The sequence below is a fragment of the Bos taurus genome, chromosome 16 (assembly GCF_002263795.3).
Source record: "Bos taurus isolate L1 Dominette 01449 registration number 42190680 breed Hereford chromosome 16, ARS-UCD2.0, whole genome shotgun sequence".
NCBI lineage: Eukaryota > Metazoa > Chordata > Mammalia > Artiodactyla > Bovidae > Bos > Bos taurus.
The window spans coordinates 33,357,382-33,384,378 of NC_037343.1; the positions used below are offsets into that span (position 1 = coordinate 33,357,382).

Genomic DNA, 26,997 nt, shown 5'->3' on the forward strand with positions numbered 1-26,997 from the left:
TTCCCACGTAGAGTCTCCGCCCCCTCCCCCCCGCCGCCTCCCTCCTCCCGCCGCCGCCGCCGCCGCCGCCGCCGCCGCCGCCGCCTCCCGCTCCAGCTCCGCGGCCCGGCCGGCTCCCTCCCTCCCTCCCCTGCAGCCCGCCGCCTGCCCTCCCGCCGGCCACACCGGGCTCCAGGGGGGCCAGAGGCTCTGCGGGGTGGGGGGAGGACAGGAGGGGAGGAGGAGGGAGGGGGACCCCCGAGTCGCCCCCTCTCCTCCCCCCGCCCCCCGGCTGCATCCTCCGCCGCCGCCCGAGCAGCTGCGGGGCCGCCGCCGCCGCCTTTGCAGGTAACAGCCACCGCCCCCCCCCCCCCAACTCTCGCCCTCTCCCCGCCGCGCCTGCACTCCCCCCGGGGCCCCCCTCGGGCGCGGGTGGTGGTGGGTGAATGAGGTGGGGGCGTCCGGCTTGTCACCGCGCCGGGGGCGTGGGCGTGGGGCTGGATCGCCGGGGGCTGGGGTGAGGGATGCGGGTGCGGAGGCCGGGGATGCCCGGCGCGGGCGGACCGCACCCCTCACTTTGCGGGGGAAGCCGGGGCGGCGGTGCGCGGGGGCCGGGGAGGGTGTTCCCGGCCTAGCGGTGCGGTCCGGGTCTGGGCCGCCCTGGCCCGGCGCCTCCGGTCTCGCTCGCTCTGCGCCACTCTCGCTCCCGCCCCTCACCCTCCCCGCCGGCCGGCGGCGTGGGGAGGGGGCCCGGCTCGGCCTGGGGGTGGCGGCGGGGTTATGTAACGCGGGGAGCGCCGGTGTCAGGGCGTTTGGGTGGGGGAGGGGGCTGTCTGCGCGTGGGTGGGGGAAGGCAGGGATGCGACGGCTCCCCGGGGTCTTGTTCTCCACCCCACCCCCCCGCCGCCGCTGCCGCCAGCGCACAGGAAGAGACGGCACTGGTGGGGTGGGGGGTGTGTGGGAGTGGGGAACGTGCTTGTCTGTGTTTTTAATAGTAGTGGGTTTTGATCCGCTCGGGAGTTGTGTGCTAAGAATAGAAATGTGCGGAAGATGCTGGCTTTGGCGGATCCAGTGATGCTGTCGCTGCTGGCGGCGGCGGCGGCGGCTCTGGCTGCAAGTAAACAAACCAGCCTCTTCCTCGTCCACCTCCTCCTCCTGCGCATCGGTCTGCATCAGCCATGATGCTGGTGGGGCCGTTCTGAGCCCAGAGTTGAAGCGGAGCCGGTTGCTGTGTGCACCCAGACTCCTAGGCGGGGTCACCCCTTGTTTGGGATTTCCCGGGATTCTGCAGTTAGGCTCGATTGAATTTCTTTGGGGCCAGGTTTTCGATACCGGTATTTACTGTTTATCTTCTGAAAGCAGAGGAAATGCTTACCCATAAGTCAAGGCTGGGATACTCACGTTACTTCCATCAAAATAATGTTATGAAAGTGACACCAACACGTTCCACCAGTGTGGTAATTGATCGAAAGCCCAGTAGTTTGTAATTGATAAACGTTTCCAAATAGAAATTCAACAGTGAAACCTATGTATCTATAGTAATTACTCGTGTTGATAAAACGTTCACTTTTTTAGTTCATCGTGACGCTGAAGAATGTGAAATAATGACTTTTTTTTGTAGTTAATACGTTGTCAGCTGCCTGACATCAATTTAGATGTATGTTTCATCTTTGGTAAAGTATGGTCTTATAATATCTTTCAGTGCACTATAAATCATTAAACAACTGTTGGGCTTTGGTTTTGGTGAAAAGTCATTAAATTAGGTTATAGATTGTTGGAAAACAGTTGAAAAAGCCAAAGGAGAAAGAATCCTATGAAGATGGTTTAGGAAACTCTGTCTTCAGAACTTGTTATTGTGAAATATGTATAAATGAATAAGAATATTCCAGGAGGTAGATATTCCAGGAGGTAGTTGTCTAAAACGTGAAGACAACTTTTATTGGCGTATCTACTTACTAGTATTACTAGTTTTCCAAGGTATACGACAGAATGCACAATTATTTGTAAGATATATGTCGGGACTGTAGATTTTTTTTCTTTTGCACATACATAATCTAGACTTTGAAAGTTTACTAGTGAGACTGTATTTGACGGTCTGCTTTTTGTTTTTCTCACTAAAGTTTACCCCACTATCTTTGGTTAGTTTGAGCTTTTAATTTTATAGTGAAGAAAGTGCATATATCACATGACTGAGACAACATTGGAAGTTAGAGACCAATAAAGAGTTTAGTTTTGTGTTTGTATTGTGTATTTGCAGTATATAGTATGTTTTCATAGAGTGTTTAAAAACTAATATCGTGTCTAAAGTCATTCTGCAAAAAAATTTATGAAACTATTATTTGTATTCATCTTGTCCCATACTCCTAGCCTTTCTGTAATGATTACTTTAGTGAATTGTTTTCCAACTTAAAATTAATTTTTACTTTGACTCTTGAAGTTGTGTGTTTAAAATTATTACTTTGGATGTTTTTGTTTATGTAACTTTAATGGCTGTAAAGTATTTTAAATAAGATTTCTTTCATTCATTCATTGAACAAGTACTGGAGTGTTGGCTGTGTGGTAGGGACTGATTTGATCGAAAACTTTTACTATTTACATTTCATCCAGAAGATCACTACTATTAGTGAATTTGTTTTCAGAATCACTGCAAATCTAAACATGTTTTGGCTAAACGTATGGAACAAATGTACTTAGTATAGAGTCTTGTGCAAAGTAAGGATTTAAGGTTTTTTAAATTCTAGCTCTCTAAACATGAGACCTTCTTACAAAAAACTCAATGGAAACTTTAAACTATTTAGGTTTCTTTAGAAAGAGGAACAGGTTTTACAAATTGATTTTGTGGAAGTTTAGAATTTACTTAAACTTTGCATAGTTTATGAAAAGATGGTTAGACTTTGTTGTTACAGCTTTCAGTACTAGACTTCACCCTTGTGAAGATAAGGCAGTTATTGTTAATGATGTGTTAATTGGATTTTTTAGCATGATTTGATAGGATCTAGTCTTTATACTGTGATTAAGTTTCAAGCACTAAAAAATACTTAATTTAGAACCATTAGCTTTGAATATTGTAAAATGCAGGGCATTTCATATTGACCAAATCTATCCTGTAGTTTGACTTGGTTTTTATTTTTAATATAAAATATAATTAATGCACATAATTAATTTTTGTAGATTTGTATTTATTTAAATTACTTAAAATTTCTGTTTTCCCCTCTGGGTTTTAGAGTGTGCATCAGTGTTCTAAATCTTGGTTTCATACAGCTTGTACTTTCCTGTAGTTTCCTTAATCGTTTTATGATAACTTAAATATTTCATCATGGTCTTTTACGTGTGATAAGAGCTGGATTCAGTTTAGAGTTAATAGGAGCCAGTGCCTGATGAACGCTTGCATGTTCCAGGCACTGTTTTATGTGCTTAACATGTATAAATGCATTTAATCATCATAATAGCCTGTTACACTTCTGAAAGAGATTTTCATAGGAGAAAACACCTTTCTCGCATTGTGAAATTTTTGTTTCATTTGAACCTTCTTAGTTTTAAAACACATCTTTTAGTGTTTTCCTAACCTGTTTATATCTATTATTAGAGTTCACAGTGACAATGCTAAATTTCACTAATGTAGTACAATAAAATTTACACAGAAATCAAGACAATATGATTTGATTATCATTTTATATCAAGTCATATGTAAAAAAGCTATATTGACTGATCCACAACATTTTTTTTTCATTTTTTTCAAATGCCAAATTAAATGTTTCAGGTGTTTACATGTTTTATTCTAAGCACTATAGTCTTTGAACATGTTAGATGTAAACATTTCCTTTACCAGAAAATCTTCAAATAATAGTCAGTATGTAAATTAATTTATGCTTCTTGACCTGTAGATTTCATAGTTTTTTTTCTTTTCAATTCTCTGGTTATATTTATTTATCACCAGTTACAGATATTTCACATTTATATATGGGTATATGTTGCTAATATTCAGAAGGAAAAGTAAAAAAATACTGGAAGAAATCACTTAGAGATTTTCAAATGAGAATTTTTCTTTATATTAATTGAAAAAGTCTCTGACTATATTTGGGAGTCTAGGGGATGAGAGGGGGAGAAAGATATTTTTGCCAGTATTGGCATTTAGTCCAAATTTTTGTCTGAGTGAACTTGATGTTTGAATGTTTTATTAACCTTTTGAGGACTGGAAGTGTGTATAATCAGGATACTGTCACCTAAGATGGCATCTATAAGTGAAATAGGTACTTAGTAGTTTTGAACTTGAAGAACTATAAATAAGAGCTATTTACAGTTCATCTAGTGCTACACTTTTGTTTTTATGGCTAAGGAAACTGAGGCACAGAGAATTAAAGGACCTTATACAGCATCACTCTGGGTGGGGCAGAGTTGGGAACAGGGACCCAAGTTTCCTACCCTGCCCTGTGCTCTTTCTAATGCACCACTGAGATGAACTTTGTTACAGAATTCCATACCTACTGCTTAATTCTCAGTTTAATCAGGAGTAAAATCTGTCAGGCTGATTAATGGCATTTGTGTGTGTGTGTGTGTGTGTGTGTGTGGGTGGGTGCTTTTTGTTTTATAATCAGGAAGGTTCCCAAGTCAGAGTTAGGAAGGATTTTACGTGTATATTAAAAAAATATGGCCAACCATGCAACTGAGATTCTTTTAGTAACAACCTTCATCCTGTCCATTGGTCATTATGTAAGTGCTTTCATCTAGAGACAAGCCACATTTTATATTAAAAATGTAGGGGTGAATTTGTCAGTAGCTTGTTCAGTGGTTTAGGAGAACCAAAGGAATCCAGTAAGCATTTTCTTAGTTGTTTCAAATTAAAATATTGACTATATTACCCAGTACAAGTTGCTGTTTTTAATTTGATTAATAATGGATATGTTGGTTGAAATGATACTCAAATGCCCTGAACAGGGATAAGAAAGAGGGCAGAAATGGTTTATGGTTTTGTATACATATTTCAGAGTTTATAAAGTTGATTATTAAGAATTGGCAATTTAAAATAACTGATATTTTGTGTGAAAGTTAGAAATCTTGCCTATGCTTATTCAGGTATTTCCCCATAGTGTGAAACAGTGAAAATATCTATATAGAAAGAGTTTAAAGAAAATCCACAGAGTATATTACAATCTGAAGAGAAGAAAGGTATCCAAAGTATATAGTTTGTACTGTTCATTTCCCTATATGATATCTTTTTAGCAGGATAGCAACTCATAAAAGGACAGACTTTGAAAAGGAGATCAAGTTACCTTGAATTTCCTTTCCACTCCAGTATTTTTCCTTTCCCTCAAATCCTTATGAATGTTTCATGTAGTCTTATGTATTTATTACGGCATATATTAGTTTCACCTATTTCTTAGAATCAGTATATACCATAGAAGTATATTGTGGTTACCCTTGACCATCATTTGTTTTTCAAAGTAGAAACTTTCTATTGTGTTTGGACATCAATTCTTCATTAGTTTAATTTGGCTAGCATATCTAAAAGTATATTAAAAATGTGGGTACAGAGCAAGTATATTCTGGATAGTATTAAGTATACCCAAATGTATAGTAGTTTTAGGGCTTCTCTGATGGCTCAGTGAGTGAAGAATCCACCTGTGATGCAGAAGACACAGGAGATGTGGGTTCGATCCTTGGATCAGGAAGATCCTCTGCAGGAGGAAATGGGAACCCACTCCAGTATTCTTGCCTGGAGAATCCCATGCGGGCTACGGTCCATGGGGTCACAGAGAGTCCACTTGACTGAGCATGCCCAAGCTCAATAATATAGTAGTTTATAGAAGGTTGTATTACAACCTATTAACCTATGAATTTTATTCTTTATAAAGAAGAATTGCTAGGGGTGCTTTTTAACTTTATGTTAACCTACTTTTAGTCTTCTGTTATAATCTGTGATGCAGTAGTTATATTTAAATTTTAATTTATTTGAAAACATCATGTTTTATTGGACTTCTGAAATATGTTATAGAAAAAATGTTCAGAACTGTTCACAAATGTTGCACATATTTTTGAGAGTTCATATTTTGTTACTTTATAGAAAGTATACCAAACTGATAGAAGACTTGAATTGCTTCTTGTCACTTGTCATTACTTTGTTATGGTAACTGTAAAGAAATAATGTTATCATTATTGGTTGGTTATGGTCTTCTTAAGTTCAAAATTGTAGATGTGGTAACTACTGCACAGATTTGTTTTTAGAGTTAATTGAGAAAATGGATGTGAAAGCACTTTGATAAATTATTTTAGGTTTGGAAAACATTTTTAAAATATTTTGTTTAGCTTGGCCCTTGTATACTCAGTTTAGTTCTTGTCACAGAGTAGATAATCAGTACATATTTATTGACTGAATAAACATAGGGATGTGTGTTTATTATGTGTTATACACACACACACACACACACACAATTTCTTGAGTCTTTCTCAGCATTAAGGTCTTTTCCAATGAGTCAGCTCTTTGCATCAGGTGGCCAAAGTATTGGAGTTTCACCTTCAGCATCAATCCTTCCAATGATTATTAATGAATAGGGAAGAATATTTATTATAACTTTAATTTTTTTTATGTAGGTTCTTCTATAATGTTTAAGTTCAGGTTTTTTTTTGTTGTGGCTTCATACCATTCTGTTTGTCAACTTAGAATTTTAGTTCGCTTCATCTTAATTCGTTATCTAAAGCTGCATCTCTTTTCTTTCAGTCATCCATCTATTCATTCATTTACTCCATATTTGTTAAGCATCTCTTATGTGCTAGGAAGCATCAAATTGCTTTACTAAATAATAATGCTATTGAATGAGATAAAAGATGTGAAAATGTTTTGTAAATTGTAAAATGAATTTAAAATATTATTATCAAAATCTCAGATAATTTTGTATGAAAATGCTTCTAGTGTAACTAAATGTGTAAATTCTGAATTGAATCTACCAAGAATTTTGAATGAAATTTTTCATAAGAATGGGAAAAATTAGATATGCAATATGTTTAAAAGAAAAATAAGCCAAATTTTGTTGCAATAGCTCATTGGACAGAACAGATTTCTAGAGAAGTAGTTACTGTAGGAGGAGGTAAAGTTCACTCTACCTTAGGAAACAGATTCCAAACCTAAAGTACAGCCCAGCATTTAGCAGATTAGTGTTTTTAATAACATGTAAGACTTGAGTGGGAGAGCGTGTTCGACTTGGTGCAAGAGTGTTGCCACTGCAGGAAAAGTAAATCAAAGACTATGGTTAACTGCATGAGAGTCAATGCCATTGGTTCTGCATTAAAGACAGTGTTTATTTCTAGCTTATTGATCATAATTCTAGAGTAAAATTACCTTTAAGCGACTTTTAAATTGTTTTTGAAGTATGTATCATTTTAGCCAGTAGAGACCCAGGAGCAGTTTTAAAGCTGAAAATTATGATTTTGGGTAGAACTTGGTGGTAATATTTTAAGATGTAGTATGGATAAAGCCATGTGTGTACTGCCTGGGTTGACTGGCCCTGTTGAAGATGATAAATTTTGTCCTATTAATTTAATATACATTTAAAAAGTTTAAATATATAGGCACTGGTAAACATCTTTATTTAGAAAACTCGTTTTTGGAAGCAATTTCTTTATAAAACTAAATTCATTAATTTGGGGTTAATCTGAGTATTTCAGTCTATTTTTTTGTCCTGATGAGGCTGTGCTAGTGGAAAGTGTGTGCCTGTTTCTGTCGTCTTGATTCTCATAAAGTAGCTGTGTTATGTTGGGCAAGATGCTTTATTTGTCTTGACTTCTTTTTTCTCAGCTGTGAGATGAAGGTGCCTTCTAGCTTAGAGTCTAACAATGAAATGTACACCTAAGAAAACAGAATCAATTTTGAAAATACTTTTGTTTTTCTAGTGTTTTATGTAAGGGTATGACAATGCAGATTATTCTAATAGGAAAATATTTATGTTTATTGATGTGTTTTGTTTGTTTGTTTATTACTAAGTGTTGGTCGAGGATCTCTTTCTTTTCCAATCCCAAGGATGTTAAGATAATGAATTTTTGTTTACCCAGAGTATATAGTTTAATAGTTAGAAACCAAGGATGATTAATAGATGTGATGCCCCTTGTTATAAGTATGACCAAAGAAGGTCTAAGTGCAGTTCTTCTAAAGACATCATTAGTGTCCCTAATATTTAACTTCCTTATACAGTTGACCCTTGACCAGAGCTGGGGTGGGGGAAGCGCCCCACCCCAACCTCAGTGTCAAAAATCTGCCTACTGCTATCTCTGCCTCAAAAACAAAGGAATTGATAAATGACTCATCCAGGGGCAGGAAGCTGACAGTTTGGATAAAATAAAGATTCTTAGTTCTTTTGATTCCACATGTTTGTGATCTCTAATTGAACACAAACTTTTCCTCACACTTGGGTAACTTGAAGATCTGTAAAATGAAGATGCAAGTAGTATATTTTTTTTGGGGAAAAAAAAAATCTACATATAAGTGGACCTGCACAGTTCAAACCCATGTTGTTCAAGGGTTAATCGTAATTATTTATGTTGTATAAGGAGTTAACCCTTTCAGTTATCTAGCTCCATATTAAGTAGCCAGCTGATCATGTTGCGTTCTTAAGGAAGTTACGGAAATCAAATTAAAATGATGTTTTGATTCTTTACCGAAAGCTTTTTTGTTTTTTTACCTGTTTTTAATGGTGAAATCAGTCTTGTCTTGAATTATGTGGTCATTTCCTATGGCTGTTTGTCACAGTGTGTTCCCTTGGATTTCAATGAATGTTACTAAGGAAAAAAAAAAAAGCCTTGTGTGTTCAAATAAGTTTAGGATTTGCTGAGATAAATAAGATTATACATGATGTATTTTATACCTTTAATATGGTAATAGTGATGTTTCAAGAGAATGACATGGTTTATAGAATTTCCCAAACTTGTTTGACCAAATAAAAATTTTTTTTCTTCTTTTAACCCTCTTTTTCTTCTTATTTTTCTGGAATTTCCCTTTTATTCTGTCAGACATGTTTTGGAAAAATACACCAAGATTCTAGTATTCCTTTTGACTCTGTGCAGTAGTTAGACTGGAATGATTTTGAGGACAGTCTTGGTCCAGCCTGACATGACAGGGGTGGTCTTCTTTTCAGCCACACAAACTTTGTCACGCTCTCTTGAGAGAATGGTAGTCTTAATTCCTGACTGCTAGATGATTAGGCTCTGTACTTAATGCGCATTGGAAAAAGAACTATAATTCATTTCAGTACTAGCTAGGAAGTCTAACCTTGAACTTATTCCTATGCACTATTTATCAAAGTCATATTTGAGAAAATATTGGGTTGACCAGAAAGTTTGTTTGGGTTTTTCCCTAAGATGTTACAGAAAAACTCAAACTTTTTGGCCAATCCAATAGTATAATTCTATATACTCCATCCGTTTTTTCTGGTTATCTAAAATGTATACCTTGGTTCCTGTATCATGTTTCTTGGTCCCTTTTTGTGGAGCTGCTTTAACTCAATTATATCTTGACATTTTTCCTTTTAGATTGAGAGAGACAAGAACTAGCCTGTAAAACTCATTGCTGTATGTATGTGAGGATATTTTTGAGGACTTTTTGTTTATTACACTACAAGGTCTCTTATAAAGATCCACGGGTTAAATTTCAGATTTTTGTCCCAGGAAAAATTTTCTTCTGAACAACATTTTTTCTTTAAAAAAATATTTATGGATACTGTAAATAATGAAACTGATTTTATTTCCTTATTTGCATTGCTTCCTGAAAGCTTCATGTTAAATTTGTGGTCCATCTTTCACAAATATGTAGATTTTTACTCTGGTGGCTTTTTATCTTTGCTAAAGTCAAAGAATGTGGGCTTCAGAATCAGATTGCGTTCAGCTCTTGGTGCCACCATTCACGAATTGTATTTAAATCTGGGAATCAGCTTAATCTCTGTAAGCCTCAATTTCCCCATCTGCGAAATGTAATCGTGCCCTCATAGGGTTGTCGTGAAGATTACCAGAGAATAATTGATATTACAGTTCTCGACATGTCTTTAATACTCCATACCTTTTCCCACTTTCATCTTCCCTATGTTTCAATTCACCTACTTTAAAAAATAATTGATTTTGTAATATTTATAATATTTTATTTCTTGTAATCTACCTAAGATATTTCTTGGAACAAGGCAGAGTAAGCATACATAAATGTTGGTTTCTTAGCACATTGTTTTTTACATAAAATCTAGCAATTAAAAACTTTCACAATTGCTTTGCCATAACTGTTTCAAAATTTACTGAGATTTTGAAACTAAACGTACGTGAAGATTTACTTTTAGCCTGTCTCACTTTCATTTTCTTCCCCTTTCACCTCAAACACCCATCATCAAGTCAATTTTCTGTACTCTGAGTAGATATGACAGTGGTTAAGACATTTTTTTTTGTTGAAACCTCTTAGGTTAAAAGTTTCACTATCATTTGAAATCTGTCACAAGACCAGAGAAGTGCATTCATTGTAAAACTACTTAATAAATAGGTTCCGCAGTTTGAAGAGCTAGACTTTTATGTGAGGTCAGGTCAGTTGAAGACATTTACAAAGAATTAGTTGTTTGTTATTGCTATGTGAGTTGCAAGAATGGAAAAAAAAGAAATTCTTTCTTCAATACTTCCTTCCAGGCTGAGTCATCACTAGAGAGTGGGAAGGGCAGCAGCAGCAGCAGAGAATCCAAACCCCAAAGCTGGTATCACAAAGTACCATTTCTCCAAGTTGGGGGCTCAGCGGGGAGCCATCATGAGCGATGTTACCATTGTGAAAGAAGGTTGGGTTCAGAAGAGGGGTAAGTGTTCAACGGAACTGAAAACAATATGGTTGGTAAGTGTGCTAACACTTAGTTGTGTCCTGGAAGTCACTATCTTTTTTTTCTAATGTTGGAAACAAAGTAAACGGTGGCATACTATGTCCACTAACATAGAAACGATATTTAACTTGTGTTAGGAGTTTGCTTGTTATTTCGGAATTCTTTGTAATACTTGATTTTGATCATTTATAATCAAGTTATGAAGGTTTGGCTTATCTGGTATGTTGTGTGCATGTATGTTACAGAAAGTTTGTGTTGTGTTTTTCTCTGTTGTCCACAGATTCTACAATCCAGAGAGATGTCTTTAGATGTCTAGAAAAATGTCTAACTTGTATTAAAGACATGTAAATAAAAATACCCAGTTATATTAAGCCATTTTTGGGTGGTGGCAGGGAATAGGATTAAAGTAGTAAAGAGGCAGGATTCTCTCACAAACTCTGGATTCAGTAATCCTATAGTTAGATAAGTAAAGTCCTAAAGTAAAAGACCTGGTGAGGAAAGGGAATGTGTATGTGTGCCCACGCATGTATGTTTAATTTTGTATTTTAATTTTTCATGATCCACTTGTATTATTTTTTATTCACTCCTATTTTAGGTAAATAATTCAAATGCATTATTATTGCTTTTTAATACTAAAAAAAGCCTCTTGAATGTAAAGCTTAGTTTATCCTCCATGAGATCACCTACTAATGAGGTTAATGTGCTTATTTTGAAATCTAGACTAGAGTTTAGACTAGTTGCCAGGCAACTACTGTTTATCCACATGGCCAAATTCAGTAGGATGAAGATGGCTCCATTTTCAGAGCTTTAACTTCTTGTATATCTGTTTTCTAGTTAAAAGTTTCCTCTTAATAATTTTGTAATTTTAAATATTCCTTGAAGCTTTGTAGTTACTATTTAAGGCTCAAAAGATGTTGTCAGTAGTTAAATATGATTACATATTAATGAGTTTTTAAAAAATAAGCCTTACTGAGTTGTAATTTATGTACAATTAAACTTCACCTGTTTTAAGTGATAAATTTTGCTAAATTTATACACTAGTGTAACAAATGTTACAACCATGATGCAGAACATTTGTATTATCCCAGAAAGTTCCCTCATTCCCCTATGCAGTCAGTCCTCGTCCTTGAACCCTGGCAACCACTGATTTGCTGTTACTGTAATTCTGCTTTTCTAGAATTTCATATAAGTAGAATCATACAATGTGTAGTCCTTTGGGTCTGGTTACTTTTACATAGTCTAATACTTTAAAGATCCATCTGTGTTGCTGTGTATATCATTAGTTTATTCCTTTTTGTTGTTGAGTAGTATATCACCATCTAGACATACCACAGTTTTTCTGTTTCCCGGTTGGTGGGTTGTTTCTAGTCTTTGGCTGTTATGAATAAAGCTGCTGTGATCATTTGAGTACATGTCTATGTGTGATGTGTTTTCATTTTTCTTGAGTATTAAGAATGAGATTGCAGAGTCATATGGTAAGTATATGTTTAACTTTTTACAAACTGTTTCCCAAAGTGGTTATTTGTATTGTTAAAGTTTAATTTTTCCCATGTTATTCTCATAGTATAAATTTGGAAAGCATTTTCATATTTCAGTGCTATATGAAAATTTAAAAAAATTTTTTTAACTTGTCTGTTACATTTATATATTTTTTCCTACTTTTTTTTTGGGGGGGGGATGGCAAATTAGTTAAACCTTTTGGAGTTTTATTTTATTAATCTCAAATATCTGCTCTCACAAGATAGTTGTGAGTTAAGTGAGATAGTGGATGTGGATGTGTTCTGACAGTTCTTAAGGTATTACTATCACTGTATTTTATCAAGGTATTAGGAGTGGTTCTTGAGTCTTATTTAATTGTGTCTTGTCTGAAATACTAAAATTAGGTTTGGTATGTTGTGCATGGCGTACAGAATAAAGAAAAAATGAAAGTGAATTCTCAGTGTTTTTCCTGTATTGTTTAGTGAATACGATTGTAATGAGTGTGTGTGTGTGTGTGTTTATTTTGGGAAATAATGGTCATATAAACAAGAATTTGAGGTACACAAGGTATAGAATGAAAAGTAACTCTGCCTCTTCCAACTAGTTTCTTGCTTTAGAGAGAACTTTTTTATTTTTAATTCTGCTGATTATTACCCCAGTTTTATATATAATATGCTAAACCTTACTTTTGATGAATCTTAAGTAATCTAGTGTACCTTCATTGAGAAAAATAAAAAATTTTAACTTTTAATACCTATTTTCTCCCTTCCTCCGCTTATTTATTTTTTGGTGTTTGTGGTTAAACTTCTAGCTTTTGTACTACTAATTCTAGAAAGTTTTTAGACATTGGACTCTTAAGCTTGCCACTTTATAAGCTGAGAAAAAGTGATACCCCTCCCAATCTTTTCCTTTGAATTCCACATTCCCTTCCCATTTTATGTCAACTGTAACATTGACTTTATAATTTTAAGGCTTATAATAGTTGCTGCTTCTAAAAAGCAGTAATCTGTACTATGATTATGTATTTATTACTCACTGCAAAGTAGTATGATGGGATTCTTAGAGAAGAGGTGGGTTTTTGTACTCTATTGATATTCAATATCATCCCATACTTTAGTTTGGCTTCTAGTATGGCATATCACTTTTTTCTGGATTTTCCCCCTGTTGGTAGAAGAGCCTTCTTCATCATATCACTTGGTTATCTAGCTTTTTAATCATACTATATGTGGAAGTTCTGAGATAAACTGACTTTTATGAGAATGATGCTTAGCTAGTGTCACATTATTTAATTGCATTCTTGGATAAGTTCTTTGCTTGCTTAGCTCTCGTGTCTTTCCTCTTTTTGTTTTGGATTTATTTTCAGTTTTCTGGAGTATTTTCTGAAGTCACTTTTTCAGAAAGAATGTGTGTGGGTGCTTGTCAACACCATGTTTGAAAAATCCTTTTCACTTTTGCACCTGTACATGCCTTGGCTGGGTGTAAAACCAGGTTTAAAATAATTTTTCTTCAGCATTTTGAAGGTTGCGGTTCATTACCTTTTAGTAATGTTTTACTGATAAGAGATTTGATGCTACTATAGAATAGTATTTTTGTAGGTAACCTGATTTGTATTTTGGAAGCTTTTTGTGTTGATGCCTTTTTATCCTTGGCATTATAAAATTTGAAGAGGATGAGTTATAGTCCTTTTAAATTTTTTCTGTAAAGCATTTGTTAGACCCTTTGAAAATGTGAGCTGTGTCTTTAGTTCTGAGAAATCTTTTGTATTTCTTTCATTATTTTTCCCTTCTATGTTCTCTGTGTTCTTTCCACATTATTTTCCCTAGAGCTTCTATATACCAAAGTCCGTTTTAAAGTTTTTCTTTTGTTTTACATCTCTTTGGCTTTTTTGTCTATTTGTTCTGAGAGATTTCCTTGACTGTTTCATAACCTTTATTGAATTACTTAGCTCAAGTTCAAGTTCAGTCCTCCAACTCTTTGCGACCCCATGGACTGCAGCACATCAGGCCTTCCTGTCCATCACCAACTCGCGGAGTTTGCTCAAACATGTCCATTGAGTTGGTGATGCCATCCAGACATCTCATCCTCTGTCATCCCCTTCTCCCACCTTCAATCTTTCCCAGCATCAGGGTCTTTTCAAATGAGTCAGTTCTTCGCATCAGGTGGTCAAAGTTATTGGAGTTTCAGCTTCAGCATCAGTCCTTCTGATGAATATTCAGGATTGATTTCCTTTAGGATGGACTGGTTGGATCTCCTTGCAGTCCAGGGGACTCTCAAGAGTCTTCTCCAACACCACAGTTCAAAAGCATCAATTCTTCAGTGCTCAGCTTGCTTTATAGTCCAAGTCAGCTACTACTTTATATTTCTGGGGATTTCATCTCATTCATGGTCACTTGCTCTTATTTTATATATATATATATATATATAAATGCAATTTTTAATCTTAGGACACTAAGGTTTTAAATTTTTTCTCCTCATCAAATAACTCTTCCAATTTGTTTATTCTGGTTCTTTTTGATGGTGGTAGTTGTTTCTTCAGGTGTCTGGTCATCCTTATTTGTCTGTGTATACTTCTGAATGAAAGACCAGAATTACAGATAGTGCCCTCTCTTTTTACACAGTGGAGATTAGTAATGTTGGTGTTTAACTGTGCTCTTAAAAGGTTTAGTTGAAACATTAGAAAAAAACCAAATTAGGCGTACTTTTCTTCTACCCTTAATTTATTCATTTAGACATTTTCAGTGTTATCTTAATGTTTTTAGTCAGGCAGATGTCATATAGTCTGTTGTTGTTTGGCTATATTTTGGTTCAAAGAATTTATTCTAAAGGATTGTTATGATTTGCTGCTTGCTTATTACCCTGGGTAGATTATTATCACCTGAACTTTGGTGTACTCATTTGAAAATAAATATAATATCTGCCTTCTTTACCTTACAGTGTGATTGTAAGCATTACAAGATTATTTAGGGGAGTGGTTTCAGACTCAAACTATAAATAAATAAATATAGAAAAAGTTGTAATATAGTTCTTACTTTGTCAGTCCTTTTTCTCAAATTTGTATTTATGAATCAGTTATTAGCTCCTGTCCAGGTATAATCTCATTGTATTTGTACTTCTGAATGTGAATAAGCTAATAAGCTAATATTGCTCTTTAGCTAATGTCTTAGAATAGGGAAAGAAAGGCTTAAAGATAATTATTGATGTTATGTAGGATAAATGCTTTTCTGACTGTGGCTATTAGTGATATATCAGTAGTGAAAACTTTTTTCCTCTACTTATCCAAAATCATGAGTATTGAGATAACACATTAATTCAGTATTGTTGGTGTTAGAAATTACAATGAAAGAAGCATCAGTTGCAAACTGGAGTATTGCCTGCATTTTCCTTCTTAGTGGTCCTGTGAGAGTACCTAGCAGTTTGGCTGCACATCAGAATAAGAAGCATTTGCATATATATCAGACACTTCTTAAATTACTTTATTCAAAGATCAGCTTGTGGGTATACTCTGGGTAACTTAAAATCTTTAAACTAGGTGTCAAAAGTTTTGCTTTCTTAGTTTCCATTACAGCTAGTATTAATATTTGCTCTGAAGAAACTTACTATATTAGTAAAATGGGAAATTTTAACCTGCTTAAAAGGTTTAAATTCTAGAAATATGTATATTTTAATAATGTTGCATAAGGGTTTATTGTAGTTCATAAAATTTTGTTTGGTTAATAGTACTGTTCTTAAAAACCTAAGTAGTCTATTAATGTGGAGAGCCATTTCCTTTGATAGCAAGTTAAAATTTGTGTTTCTAGTCAACTCATCATCTTACTGTTTTGAAATTGGTACAAATCTAAGAGGTCGTTTTATCATTAAAGCATTTTGATTGATGAAAATGCTGCATGATGTGTTAATTCCTTACACTTTGTGTTGTATTAGTATCTAACAAATTGAACTTCATGTTATGTTCTGTGTGTGTAACCAGCCTGTGTTTTCAAATAACTTTTTCCCTAAGTTGCCTTGTGGTTATAGTTTCCATTCAGGGACATCCATTGTCCATAAACTGGGTCCTTTGAATGATATTTGTCTTACATTGTATGAAATGGTTTGCTTAGATGAACTAGAATGTTAGTATTTGGTGATTCTTAGCTAAAACTTTATATGTTTATGAGTTTTTTTTACAAAACAACTTAATCTCCACTGTGCAAAGTACACCTCTGTAGCAAAGATTGTAAGATAGGTTATGGTTTAATGTGTGCTGTGATCTAGGCAATTGTAAGTTACTACAGAGAAAACAAAGTGTGCCTTTTTGGGGGTGCTTTTCTAAGTCCAAGGGCCTTTCCTTCTCTTTTAATTTGTATATACTTATGTACATTTTGTTCACATCTTATTCACAAAGTGACTTTTGAAATAAATTATGAAGTGATTAAGAGAAGAGAAAATGACAGCATGATTTCCTGTTTACTAGTCAGTAGCAAGCATTTTCCATAGAGAGTAAAGAGCTGTGGTAGTGACTGCATAAACCACATGATAGATTAGAGAAGCTCACTTTGACTATTGACATTATAAAAGGAGCAGAAACATGGAAAAGTTATATTTATTTTCTAATTGCATTAAACTTGGAGATTTAATGTATCTACAGTGATGTGAAATTTGTTCTTCCTATTGTTTCAATGTATTTGTTTTGAAAGTGTTAACCAAGTCAACCAAGTGGAGAGAAACCAAATGGAGAGAACCATCAAATAGCTTTCATACACATTCTAGAGTGTAAAATTGCTGTTACCCACCTTCCCAAGCAACAGTTGAGTTTGTACATTGACTTTGTATTCTAGTCTCATTAAATTCACTTTTTAATGTTAGTTGACTTTAAAGGTTTTGTTTTGTTGGTCAAGTCATCTGCAAAGAGCCACAGTTCTGTTTCTGCCTTTCCAGTCTTTATGCCTTTAATTAATTTTTCTGGTCTTATTTCACTGGTTAGGACCTTTAGTACAGTGTTGAGTGTAATTGGTGAGAGTGGACATTTTTGCCTTACTTCTTAAAGTTTTCATTTTAGCTGTAGGATTTCACTGCTGCCCTTTATTGAGTTGAGAAAGTTCCCTTCTATTCCTAGTTTGCTGAGAACTTTGAACATGAGTGGGTATTCAGTTTTTTCAAGAGATTTTCCGGCACCTGTTGAAATGACCATTTAACTTTTCTAATTACTGTTTTAATATGTTAATATGGCATAATACTTTGATTGCTGGAATAAACCCGTTTGGTCATGATGTACTATCTTTAATATATTAACAGTTTTGATTCACTAATATTTTGTTAAGGATCCTTTTATACATTTATCAAAATATTGATCTATAATTTTTATTTGAAGTTTTGCATAATAGTTATGCTAGACTTATAAAATAGGTTGAGAATCCTCTCCTTGATTTTTGAAGGAATTTGCAAAAGATGAGTTCTATTTCTTCCTTATATGTTTGCTGAACTGCAGTCAGTGAAGCCATCTGGGTTGGAGCTTTTTAAAATAATATATTCATTCAATTTATTTAATAGATACAGGAGTATTCAGATTTTGTTTCATCTTGTGTAGTTTGAGTAAATTGTATATTTTAAGGAATTTGTCCATTTCCTGTAAATTGATTTATTGTCTGCTAACCTGATTTTAGGATTTTCCTGAAGTTGATTTCTGTTGACAGCTCTTTTTCTTCGCCTGTGATTGTATTTTCTTGTTACTTCATATGTCTGGTATATAGTTCATTGTGCTGATGTGTTGTACAGACTCTTGATCTCTTATTTCCTACTGAAGACTACTGCTTTTTGTTTTAATTGATACTTAACCTCAATTTTATTGTTTCTTTACTTCATTTTCTTTGTTGTGAAAAGCAGTTAAAATCTCTGCTTTTTTCCTCAACTTTTTTGCTTTCTGTTTTTTGGCTCTTTTTTTTTTTTTTTTTTTTAAATCCATGGATTATTCAGGGGTTAGCTAGAATTTGGGCAGAGTTTACATATAGGTTTTGGGGCTCCTCCTCTGTGTCTTCCTGTCTTGTGGGGTATTCTCCTTTTCTAGTCATGAAAAGTTTTTGGCAGCTCTGAGCTCCAGTCTGACTCCTTTAAGCAACATGACTATGATTTTTTGTCGAAGTTTCATCCACACTAATCTCAAGAGATGGAGGAGCCCCTCAAGCAACAAGTCATATAAAAATGTAGATCTCATCCAGTGCAGTCAGTTCTCTTCTTTCAGGGGTGACTTTCCCCAGTTTCTGCTTACTTTTGGTGCTTTCCACTGCCTTCAGATAGTTTTTATTTTAGTATTTTGTACAGGATTTATAACTTTAAGTATGGGAAAGTTAGCTTAATACAAGTCACCCTACAGTCAATGAAAGTGGAACTCTGCTAGACATATGTTTTAATGTATAGATGTAAAGTTTAAGCTTTGTAAGTGACTAAGTTTTGTAATTACTCGTAACAAATTAAGAGGAGTAGAAACTTCATCTGTCTGTATAACCGAGGAAACTAATGGTTTAAACCATCTGACCTCCAGTCACCTGGAAACATAGGTAAACCTTTTCTCCAGTAAATTTACAGAGTTTTAAACTAGAGGAGTCTTTGGAAGTTGTCTAGTCTTATACCTGTTTATCTTATAGTTTAGAAAACAGGTCAGTTTTGGAGTTGAGGCAGAGCAGGACCAGTAGTGGAATTACTGTATTGCCAATTTTATGATACTTCATATTTTGTTCCTTTCCTGTCACTTAGGAATATACTGGAGTTCTTTTTAAAAAGCTATTATTAGTACTCGGTGAAGGAGTAGGTAAGAACTGTTGAACAGGAGGCTTTAAAAATTTCTAAGAATGGAAAAGGGAGTAGCTTCCATCTGTTGGAAACCTCATGTCCCCGTGGGGAGCACAGGGACGCTGTCCCCGTTGAACTTGCTGTGTTAGCTGCCTTGGGGAACCTGGCACTGATGTGATGGCCAAGCACCGGCTACTGTATTTTCTTAAAGATATGTTTTTACTTATGCCAGTTTTTCTGCTTGGCCTTTTCTTCCCTTCTGTCTTTGTCAGTGAAATCCTTCATTTTAATTTTAATATCATCTTGATGTTTTCCCAGATCACAGTCTTACAGAGCGAGAATCGAATCATTTCTCTTGTCTCTAACACATTCGTGCCTTGTCTTGCTTTAGGCTTTTTATTGACTAGTTACGACATAGATACATTATTTTACCTTCTCCATTATAAACTGAGGGCAGGAACCTTGTCCAGTACAACTGTATTTCTTCCCCCTATAGGGTCTACCAGTACCTTGAACATAGCTCTTAATCTTCCCTTGACAAATGAATACGGAAGAGGAAAAAACAATTGGAGATGTTCAAATATCAGTATGTCACAGATATCAGGGCTTAGAACTCAGTTTGGGATAGCTGAAGCAGGGCAAGGCATACAGAATGGATAGTCAGACTTACGGAAGTGGCCTGTACCTCGATGGGCTTCCCAGGTGGCGCAGTGGTAAAGAGTCTGCCTGCCAGTGCAGGAGACACAAGAGGTGATGATTCGATCCCTGGGTCAGGTAGGTCCCCTGGAGTAGGAAATGGAACCTGCTCCAGTGTTTTGCCTGGAAAATTCCATGGACAGAGGAGCTCTGCCCCCCGCCACACGCACCCTACACAAACACGTCCCCCCCACACACAGACACACACTCCTAGAATAGGATTTTGGGATTCCAGATCAGGTAGTACATTTATCACTCTATCGTGCTTTTGTGTATGGAGTCTGCTGCTGCTGCTGCTGCTGAGTCGCTTCAGTCGTGTCCGACTCTGTGTGACCCCATAGACGGCAGCCCACCAGGCTCCCCCATCCCTGGGATTCTCCAGGCAAGAACACTGGAGTGGGTTGCCATTTCCTTCTCCAGTGCATGAAGGTGAAAAGTGAAAGTGAAGTCGCTCAGTCGTGTCCGACTCTTAGCGACCTTGTGGACTGCAGCCTACCAGGCTCCTCCGTCCATGGGATTTTCCAGGCAAAAGTACTGGAGTGGGTCGCCAATGCCTTCTCCAGTATAGGGACTAATGGAGTAGAGATTAGAACTGACTGAATGGTTATTCCTGGCAGAGGTGGCTGGGAAGATCCCTCATAGTCCCAGAATAGGTGAGTATATAAGTTATCTTAACCAGGTGAGTGGGACACTATAGTGAAAAATGTAGTAGTGATCATAGTTCTGAAAGATTTGTTCATATTTAGGGAAAATTTTTGCTTTACTCATAGAACTGAGAAGTGCTTCCACCTTCATGAAACTTTTCAAGCCTATGAGGAGAATCTTTTCTCATATGTTTCTGATGGATCATTTATTGAAACTAAAATCTCATTGTATAAGGCATAGCTGTTTCATTATTTAATAGCTCTGAGCACTAGTAGTCTTTATTTTGCCTTCCTGAGCAGTAAAAAAAAAAAAAAAAAAAGTTCTGTTTTTCCTATGATAGGCCTTCAGATTGGAGAAGGAAATGGCAACCCACTCCGGTATTCTTGCCTGGGAAATCCCATGGACAAAGGAGCTTGGCGGGCTACTGTCCATGGTGTTGGCAAAAGAACTTAAGGCAACAAATAAGGCCTTCAGATATTTCAAGATCACTGTACTGTCTTCCCTAAAATCTTCTTTCTAAGCAAAAAGTTGTCTTTTCTTTAGTTTGTTTATTGTATGACATGGTTTCTAGCTCTCTCATGCATGATCTTTGGTGTCCTCTTATGGAGATATCTGTTTGTCTTGAAATGTGGTGTTATAGGTGATCTTATTTGCAAAACAGAAATAGAGACACAGATGTAGAGAACAAATGTACGGATACCAAGGAGGAAGCAGAGGGTGAGATGAATTGGGAGATTGACATGTGTATATATATATATACAATATATATAAATCTTTACACGTATATATATACACACACACACACACACACTACTATATATAAAGTAGATAAGTAATGGGACCCTGCTATGTAGCGCAGGGCACTCTTACTCAGTGCTCTGTGGTAACCTAAATGGAAAGACGATCCACCAAAGAGGGGAGCTATGTATACGTATGGCTGATTCACTTTATGTACAGCAGAAACTGACACAGCAGTGTAAACAACTATACTCCAGTTAAAAACAAGACAACAAAAATGTGGTGTCCAGAAGAGATAATATATTTATTTTCCCATTGCTAGTTTGTAAATGTTTGTGTTGTCTCATGCCATGGCCATCACTGGGTATTATTTTGATTTTTAAAATTTTTATTGGTTATTTATTTTCTATATACTAGTGTGTATATGTCAATCCCAGTTCCCTGTTTATCCCTCTTCCACCAACATTCCTCTTTTTTAGTTGTCATTTTATTGCTGTCTTATTTTACATCTCTTTGTTACTGAGGTTTAACTTTGTTGTTATTTCTTTTAGCCGCCCTGCCCCCCCAATAAATTGCTTGTTCTTATCCTTAGTCAGTTTTTATATATGAAACTTACATGTTTAGTTCAGTTCATAAATGGTGTATATTTTTTGTTTGTAAGAACATTTTATATATTCTGAATACTGTTATTTTGTTGATCTTTTTGTTGCTGCTGCAGATCTTTTCCTGATTCGTTTATGCCTTTTAACTTTAGTTTTGTCATGTAAAGGTTTTTAACTGCTATGTATTCTATTAATACTGTATCAAGCTTTTCTTTAAGGATGCCATTCAGGTCATACTTGGAAACTTTTGCCTGTTTTCTTTGAGCATCATTATGATTTTAAAAATTTGTGTTATGGAAGTAATATATGAGTTCTTTTTGTAAGAAGGCTAAAGCAACAGATAGAGTTGCACTATTATTTTCCTTCTCAGAAATATTGCTATCAAGTGTGTTGTGCCAATATAAAGTCAGATTTTTCCTCAAATATTTAAGAACCAGAAAGATACGTGCCAAACTATAAGTAATACTTGTCTCTTGTCAGAAGATTTGGATTCAAGGAATTGAGCAGGGCACAGGAATAGGGATAATGAAAAAATGAGACTTCTGTGCTTTATTCTGTATAAACATTTGAACCTTATTGTTTCGTCTCATTTTACATAAATGGTGTCGTAGTCACTTAACTACATGTCTTAGAGATTCGTTTATGCTGTTGCAGCATGTAGTCAGAAGAGAACGACTGCTCTGACAGAACTTGGCTTTTAGTGAACCTGTTCTTCTCACTCGTCTGTTTGTCTCATTGTTAAGTACTCATATACTGTCATTTAGTCCAGAGGTTAAGAGAGCGGAACTTCAGGTCTTCGCCTTGCCTTTTGCTAGTGGCTGTGGGCAAAATGCTCAGTATGCCTTAAACTTACCATCTGTAAGATGGAGATGACAATAATTTCTCTCCTATGGTGATGGTTGTTTTGTCACTAAGTCACGTCCAAATCTTTTGTGACCCAATGGACTGTATAGTCCACCAGGCTCCTCTGTCTATAGGATTTTGTGGGGAAGAATACTGGAGTGGGTTGCTGTTTCCTTCTCCAGGGAATCTTCCCGACCCAGGAACTGAACCTGCGTCTGCTGCATTGCAGGTAGATTCCTTACTGCTGAGCTACCAGAGGAACCCTTTATGTGGTTGTGTGCTGTGCTTAGTTTCTCTGTCACGTCCTTGTGTCTGACTCTTTGCAACCCCATGGATTGTAGCCTGCCAGGCTCCTCTGTCCACGGGATTCTCCAGACAAGAGTACTGGAGTGCGTTGCCATATCCTCCTCCAGGGGATCTTCCCAACCCAGGGATTGAACCCAGGTTTCCTGCATTGCAGACAGATTCTTTACCATCTGAGCCACCAGGGAAGACCATGTAAAACATCATAATGTTTGATGAGTTTTAATCACAGTACATGGGATATTCTAAGTAGTTAATAAGCAATAGCTGCTATTATTGGTATTATATATAGCTGCTATTATTATCATATATTATTACTATTATAGAATAGCTGCTATTATTACTTAGTACTCCGTTATATGACATGGCTAAATTTGACATCGGTTTTACTGATATTTAATATTTAGCCTCACCCATTGTTTTCTTCTATAAAATAAGGATCTTTGCCTGTACAAGGTTTTGTTTTGTTTTTAATACCTTTCTGATGCTCTGTATTTCTCAAAGATTACTGATGCTACTGGAACTGAGTGATAACTATCTTCTCAGCACCTTTGGACATTATAGAAATGTGAAAGAGGAGTTACTCGGTGTTCCTTTTCTGTTGTCTCAGCTGAATGTTGTGCTGCTCTCTTCCTCAGTCTTTATCTTTTATCATTTTAAAGTTTCTGTTTATTTGTAACAATTTTTAAAAATTTGTTTTTCTGTATTAATTCTCTGTTATGATACTGCTATCTTTTCACTTTTTCTAAATGAATTAGTGCTACAGCAACAAGTATAAACATTTTTTTTCTTCTGCACTCAGGACTGGGTAAGGCCAAATGATAGGTGCATTTTAATCTTGTGGTTGACAAAAAATGTTTGTCATTTAAGAACACTAATTTCCTTTTTGTCCACATTTGCAAACTAAAACATTCTATCTAAAGTTTATGTGTCAAGAGAGGCATAATTATTTTTTAATGTTGTGATAGTAACAATTGATAAATGAAAATGAAAAAAGAAAGTAAAAGTTGGGAAAGAACGTGAAGGGGAACAGTTTTTCACCTTCATAGTGGGAAGTCAGTTGAAATCAAGAAAGAGAGCCATAATGCCAGAAGTATTAAAAGTGGCTGCATTTGTCAAGTAGAATGGTGAGGGTGTGAGGTGTATGTATGAGTGGTAGAAGAGACACTACTGTTTTTTAAGTCTTAAATTCTTTCATATGTTACTGAATTATTATTACATTCTACAGGTACTACTAATAATAGTAAACTGTATCCCACATGATCCTAATTTATGAAGATAAAAAGCATAGTTTTATATATTGATATAGGTATAAAAATTGATCGGAAGGAAATACATACCACAGTATTAAAAGTGGTTATCCCTGGGTAGTGTTTTTTTTTTTTTTCCTGTCATATTTTTCTATATTTTATAAAATTTCTAAAGTGAGTTTATTACTTTTATAATCAGAAAAATATTAAGGGAAAATATATAGGACTGTCTGCATTTAATTTGTCATATCTGGCATCAGTATGACATATGATGGCTCAGACAGTAAAGCGTCTGCCTGCAATGCAGGAGACCCGGGTTCAATCCCTGGGTAGGGAAAATCCCCTGGAGAAGGAAATGGCAACCCACTCTAGTATTCTTGCCTGGAAAATCCCATGGACGGAGGAGACTGGTAGGCCACAGTCCATGGGGTTGCCAAGAGTCGGACACGACTGAGTGACTTCACTTCACTTCACTTCATAACTTTTTTAATTAAAAGAAGTTAGAGAACCATTTGGGAAGATGCCCTGGAGAAGGGAAAGGCTCCCCACTGCAGTATTCTGGCCTGGAGAATTCCATGGACAGTATAGTCCATGGAGTCGCAAAGAGTCGGACATGTGACTTTCACTTTCAGTTTTCACTTTCATTCTCTCTCTGTTTTAAATGTATTAGTAAGACAAGTGTTCTGCTAAAAATAACAGAATAGGTAGCCAAGAGTAAAAAACAAAGACGTGTTTATTTTTTCCTGTAAGACGGGATAAAGGTCGGCAGGGACTGGTTGTTTATCAGATAAGGATAAAATCACCAAAGATTCCAGCTCTCTCTGCTTGTGCACCTTTAGCTTACTGGCTTTTCATTCCTACACTTGTTGCTTCAAGGTTTCAAAATATCTTTCAGTCTCTAGTGGGAGGCGGCCAGGGTTAAGGCGATTGGGAAAAGATACTGCTTTAAAGAACCAACAGTGTGTGCCACAAAATGTTTTATGTGTGTGTGTATGTGTGTGTGTGTGTGTATGTGTGTGCGTGTAGTTATAATGTCGGTACTGCAGTTCTTAGATTTCCGGCAGAGACAATTTCCAGCCTTTGTATAGGTCAGATTTAAAGTTTGGCACATAGCATTCTCTAAAATTTATCCCTCTGGGGATTATTCTAAAAGATAGCTATTTTGTCTGTTTGTAGAACTTCTAGGCTTGTGCTCCCTTCTTAAAAAAGATAGTTTGTTATTCTGAGGTGATAGTGAATTAGGAAGTATGTTTCTAAAATGATCCTCAATTTTTTTTTTTAATGATCCTCAGTTTGATTTGACTTTCCTTGTAGAATCCAAATTTTAGTTTGCAGCCAGTTTTCTGAGGATTGTGAGTTTTTAGTGTATCAAATGAATTATATAAAGGTTTTCATTTTTGTTTTTAAGTCAGAGTATGCAATGAAATTGGTAGTCACAGGTTTTATAGCTGAGGATTCCAGCTCTGTTGTTGTTTAGTTGCTCAGTTGTGTCCAACACTTCTGAGACCCCATGGACCGTAGCCCGCCAGGTTCCTCTGTCTGTGGGATTTTCCAGGCAAAAATGACGAGTGAGTTGCCATTTCCTTCTCCAAGGGATTTTCCTGACCCAGGGATCGAGCCGGAGTCTCCTGCATTGCAGGTGAATTCTTTACCACTGAGCCACCTGGGAAGCCCGATTCCAACTCTATCTTCTGGATCAGCGGAAAAGACCAGATTACATCCTTCAAAATGTTAGGGCTTATATTTACTTGGATTTTTTTCATCCATATATTTTAATGAATATTACTCCTTATTTTCTTACTCCTCTTGTGACTGACTTCTTTAAAAATTTTTTTAAATTTAAGTTTATATAGCTTTCAGTGTTGTATTTATGGCTTTCAGCATTAAAATGGTGCTGAATAAAAATACATTACTATCAAATTAGACTCATTTGTAAAAGTTTAGATCTTTATAGTTTTGTTTATCAATGAATTGATAAACTTATTTTTTTTTTGGTTAATTTTTCTTAGCAGTTACCCAGAGATACTTATTTATCCTCAAGCAATTTTTTGTTAGTCTAAAAAGCTGTTACCACTCTATGCTTTTGAGGCGTGACAAATTCTTCTTGTAAAATAAATAAGCATATTTATTTCTAGTATTTGGATAACTAATATCTTTAATCAAATTAGAGAAATATTTTTTGGAGATTGGGAAGAATGTGAAGATACAGGTCACCTGCCTTCATGGAGTTTAGAATTTAGTGGGGGAAAGAGGCTCTTTAAGATGAGTCAGTTTCCTCATCTGTAACATGGAATCATGTAGTTCTTACCTGCCTCATGAGAGTTGTGAGGATTAAGTGAGTTAAGTCATGTCAAAGGCTTTGAACTACGCCAGAGACATAGTAAGTGCTTCCGAAATGTTAGCTGCCGTTACCATTGTTATTAACAAATAGAGATTTGCACAAAGTGCTTTGGGAGCACAGACTAGGCAAGACTGACTTCCTGGAAAAGGGAGGGCGTGATAAAATTTGTACCTGCTGTCAGTTCTGCTTCATAGTTTCCTTGTTTATCATTGCCATTTGAGTGCCTAGTGCATAGTCAGTCCTCGAAGGAAGAACTCAGAGAAGTTGCAAAGGTGAACTTTTCTTAAAACATTTTAAAAGTAGATGACAGTAAAATTGGAAGATGTAGTGTTAAAATTTGTCACCCAATCTTCTATGCCTGACTTAGTCCTATGATAGAATTTAGAATATTTTTGCAAGTAAGTAAGTAAGTAGTAGAGGATAATTTTAGAAATAGAAAAGCTATTATTTTCAACCAGGCTTTTGAAACAGTCTGGGTTTTCAAATAGTTTAAGATAATGCTTTCTAGCAAGGACTTGAGATACAAGAATCAT

At 36.3% G+C, this 26,997-nt stretch overlaps 1 protein-coding gene across 5 annotated transcripts in view; it reads left to right on the forward strand.

Annotated features, from left to right (window-relative positions):
• Positions 1-243: 243 nt before the first annotated feature.
• AKT3 (AKT serine/threonine kinase 3) overlaps positions 244-26,997 on the forward strand; it is a 281,315-nt gene continuing 254,561 nt past the window's right edge. For 2 of the 5 annotated variants that reach the window (XR_009490745.1, XM_059875195.1), the window contains exon 1: positions 10,645-10,784. Coding sequence is in view for 3 of the 5 variants with exons in the window: in XM_059875195.1 (XP_059731178.1) it covers positions 10,739-10,784 (46 nt within the window). In the remaining 2 variants the exon portion in view is untranslated. The other 3 variants (XM_024975971.2, NM_001191309.1, XM_024975967.2) reach the window with 3 other exon arrangements.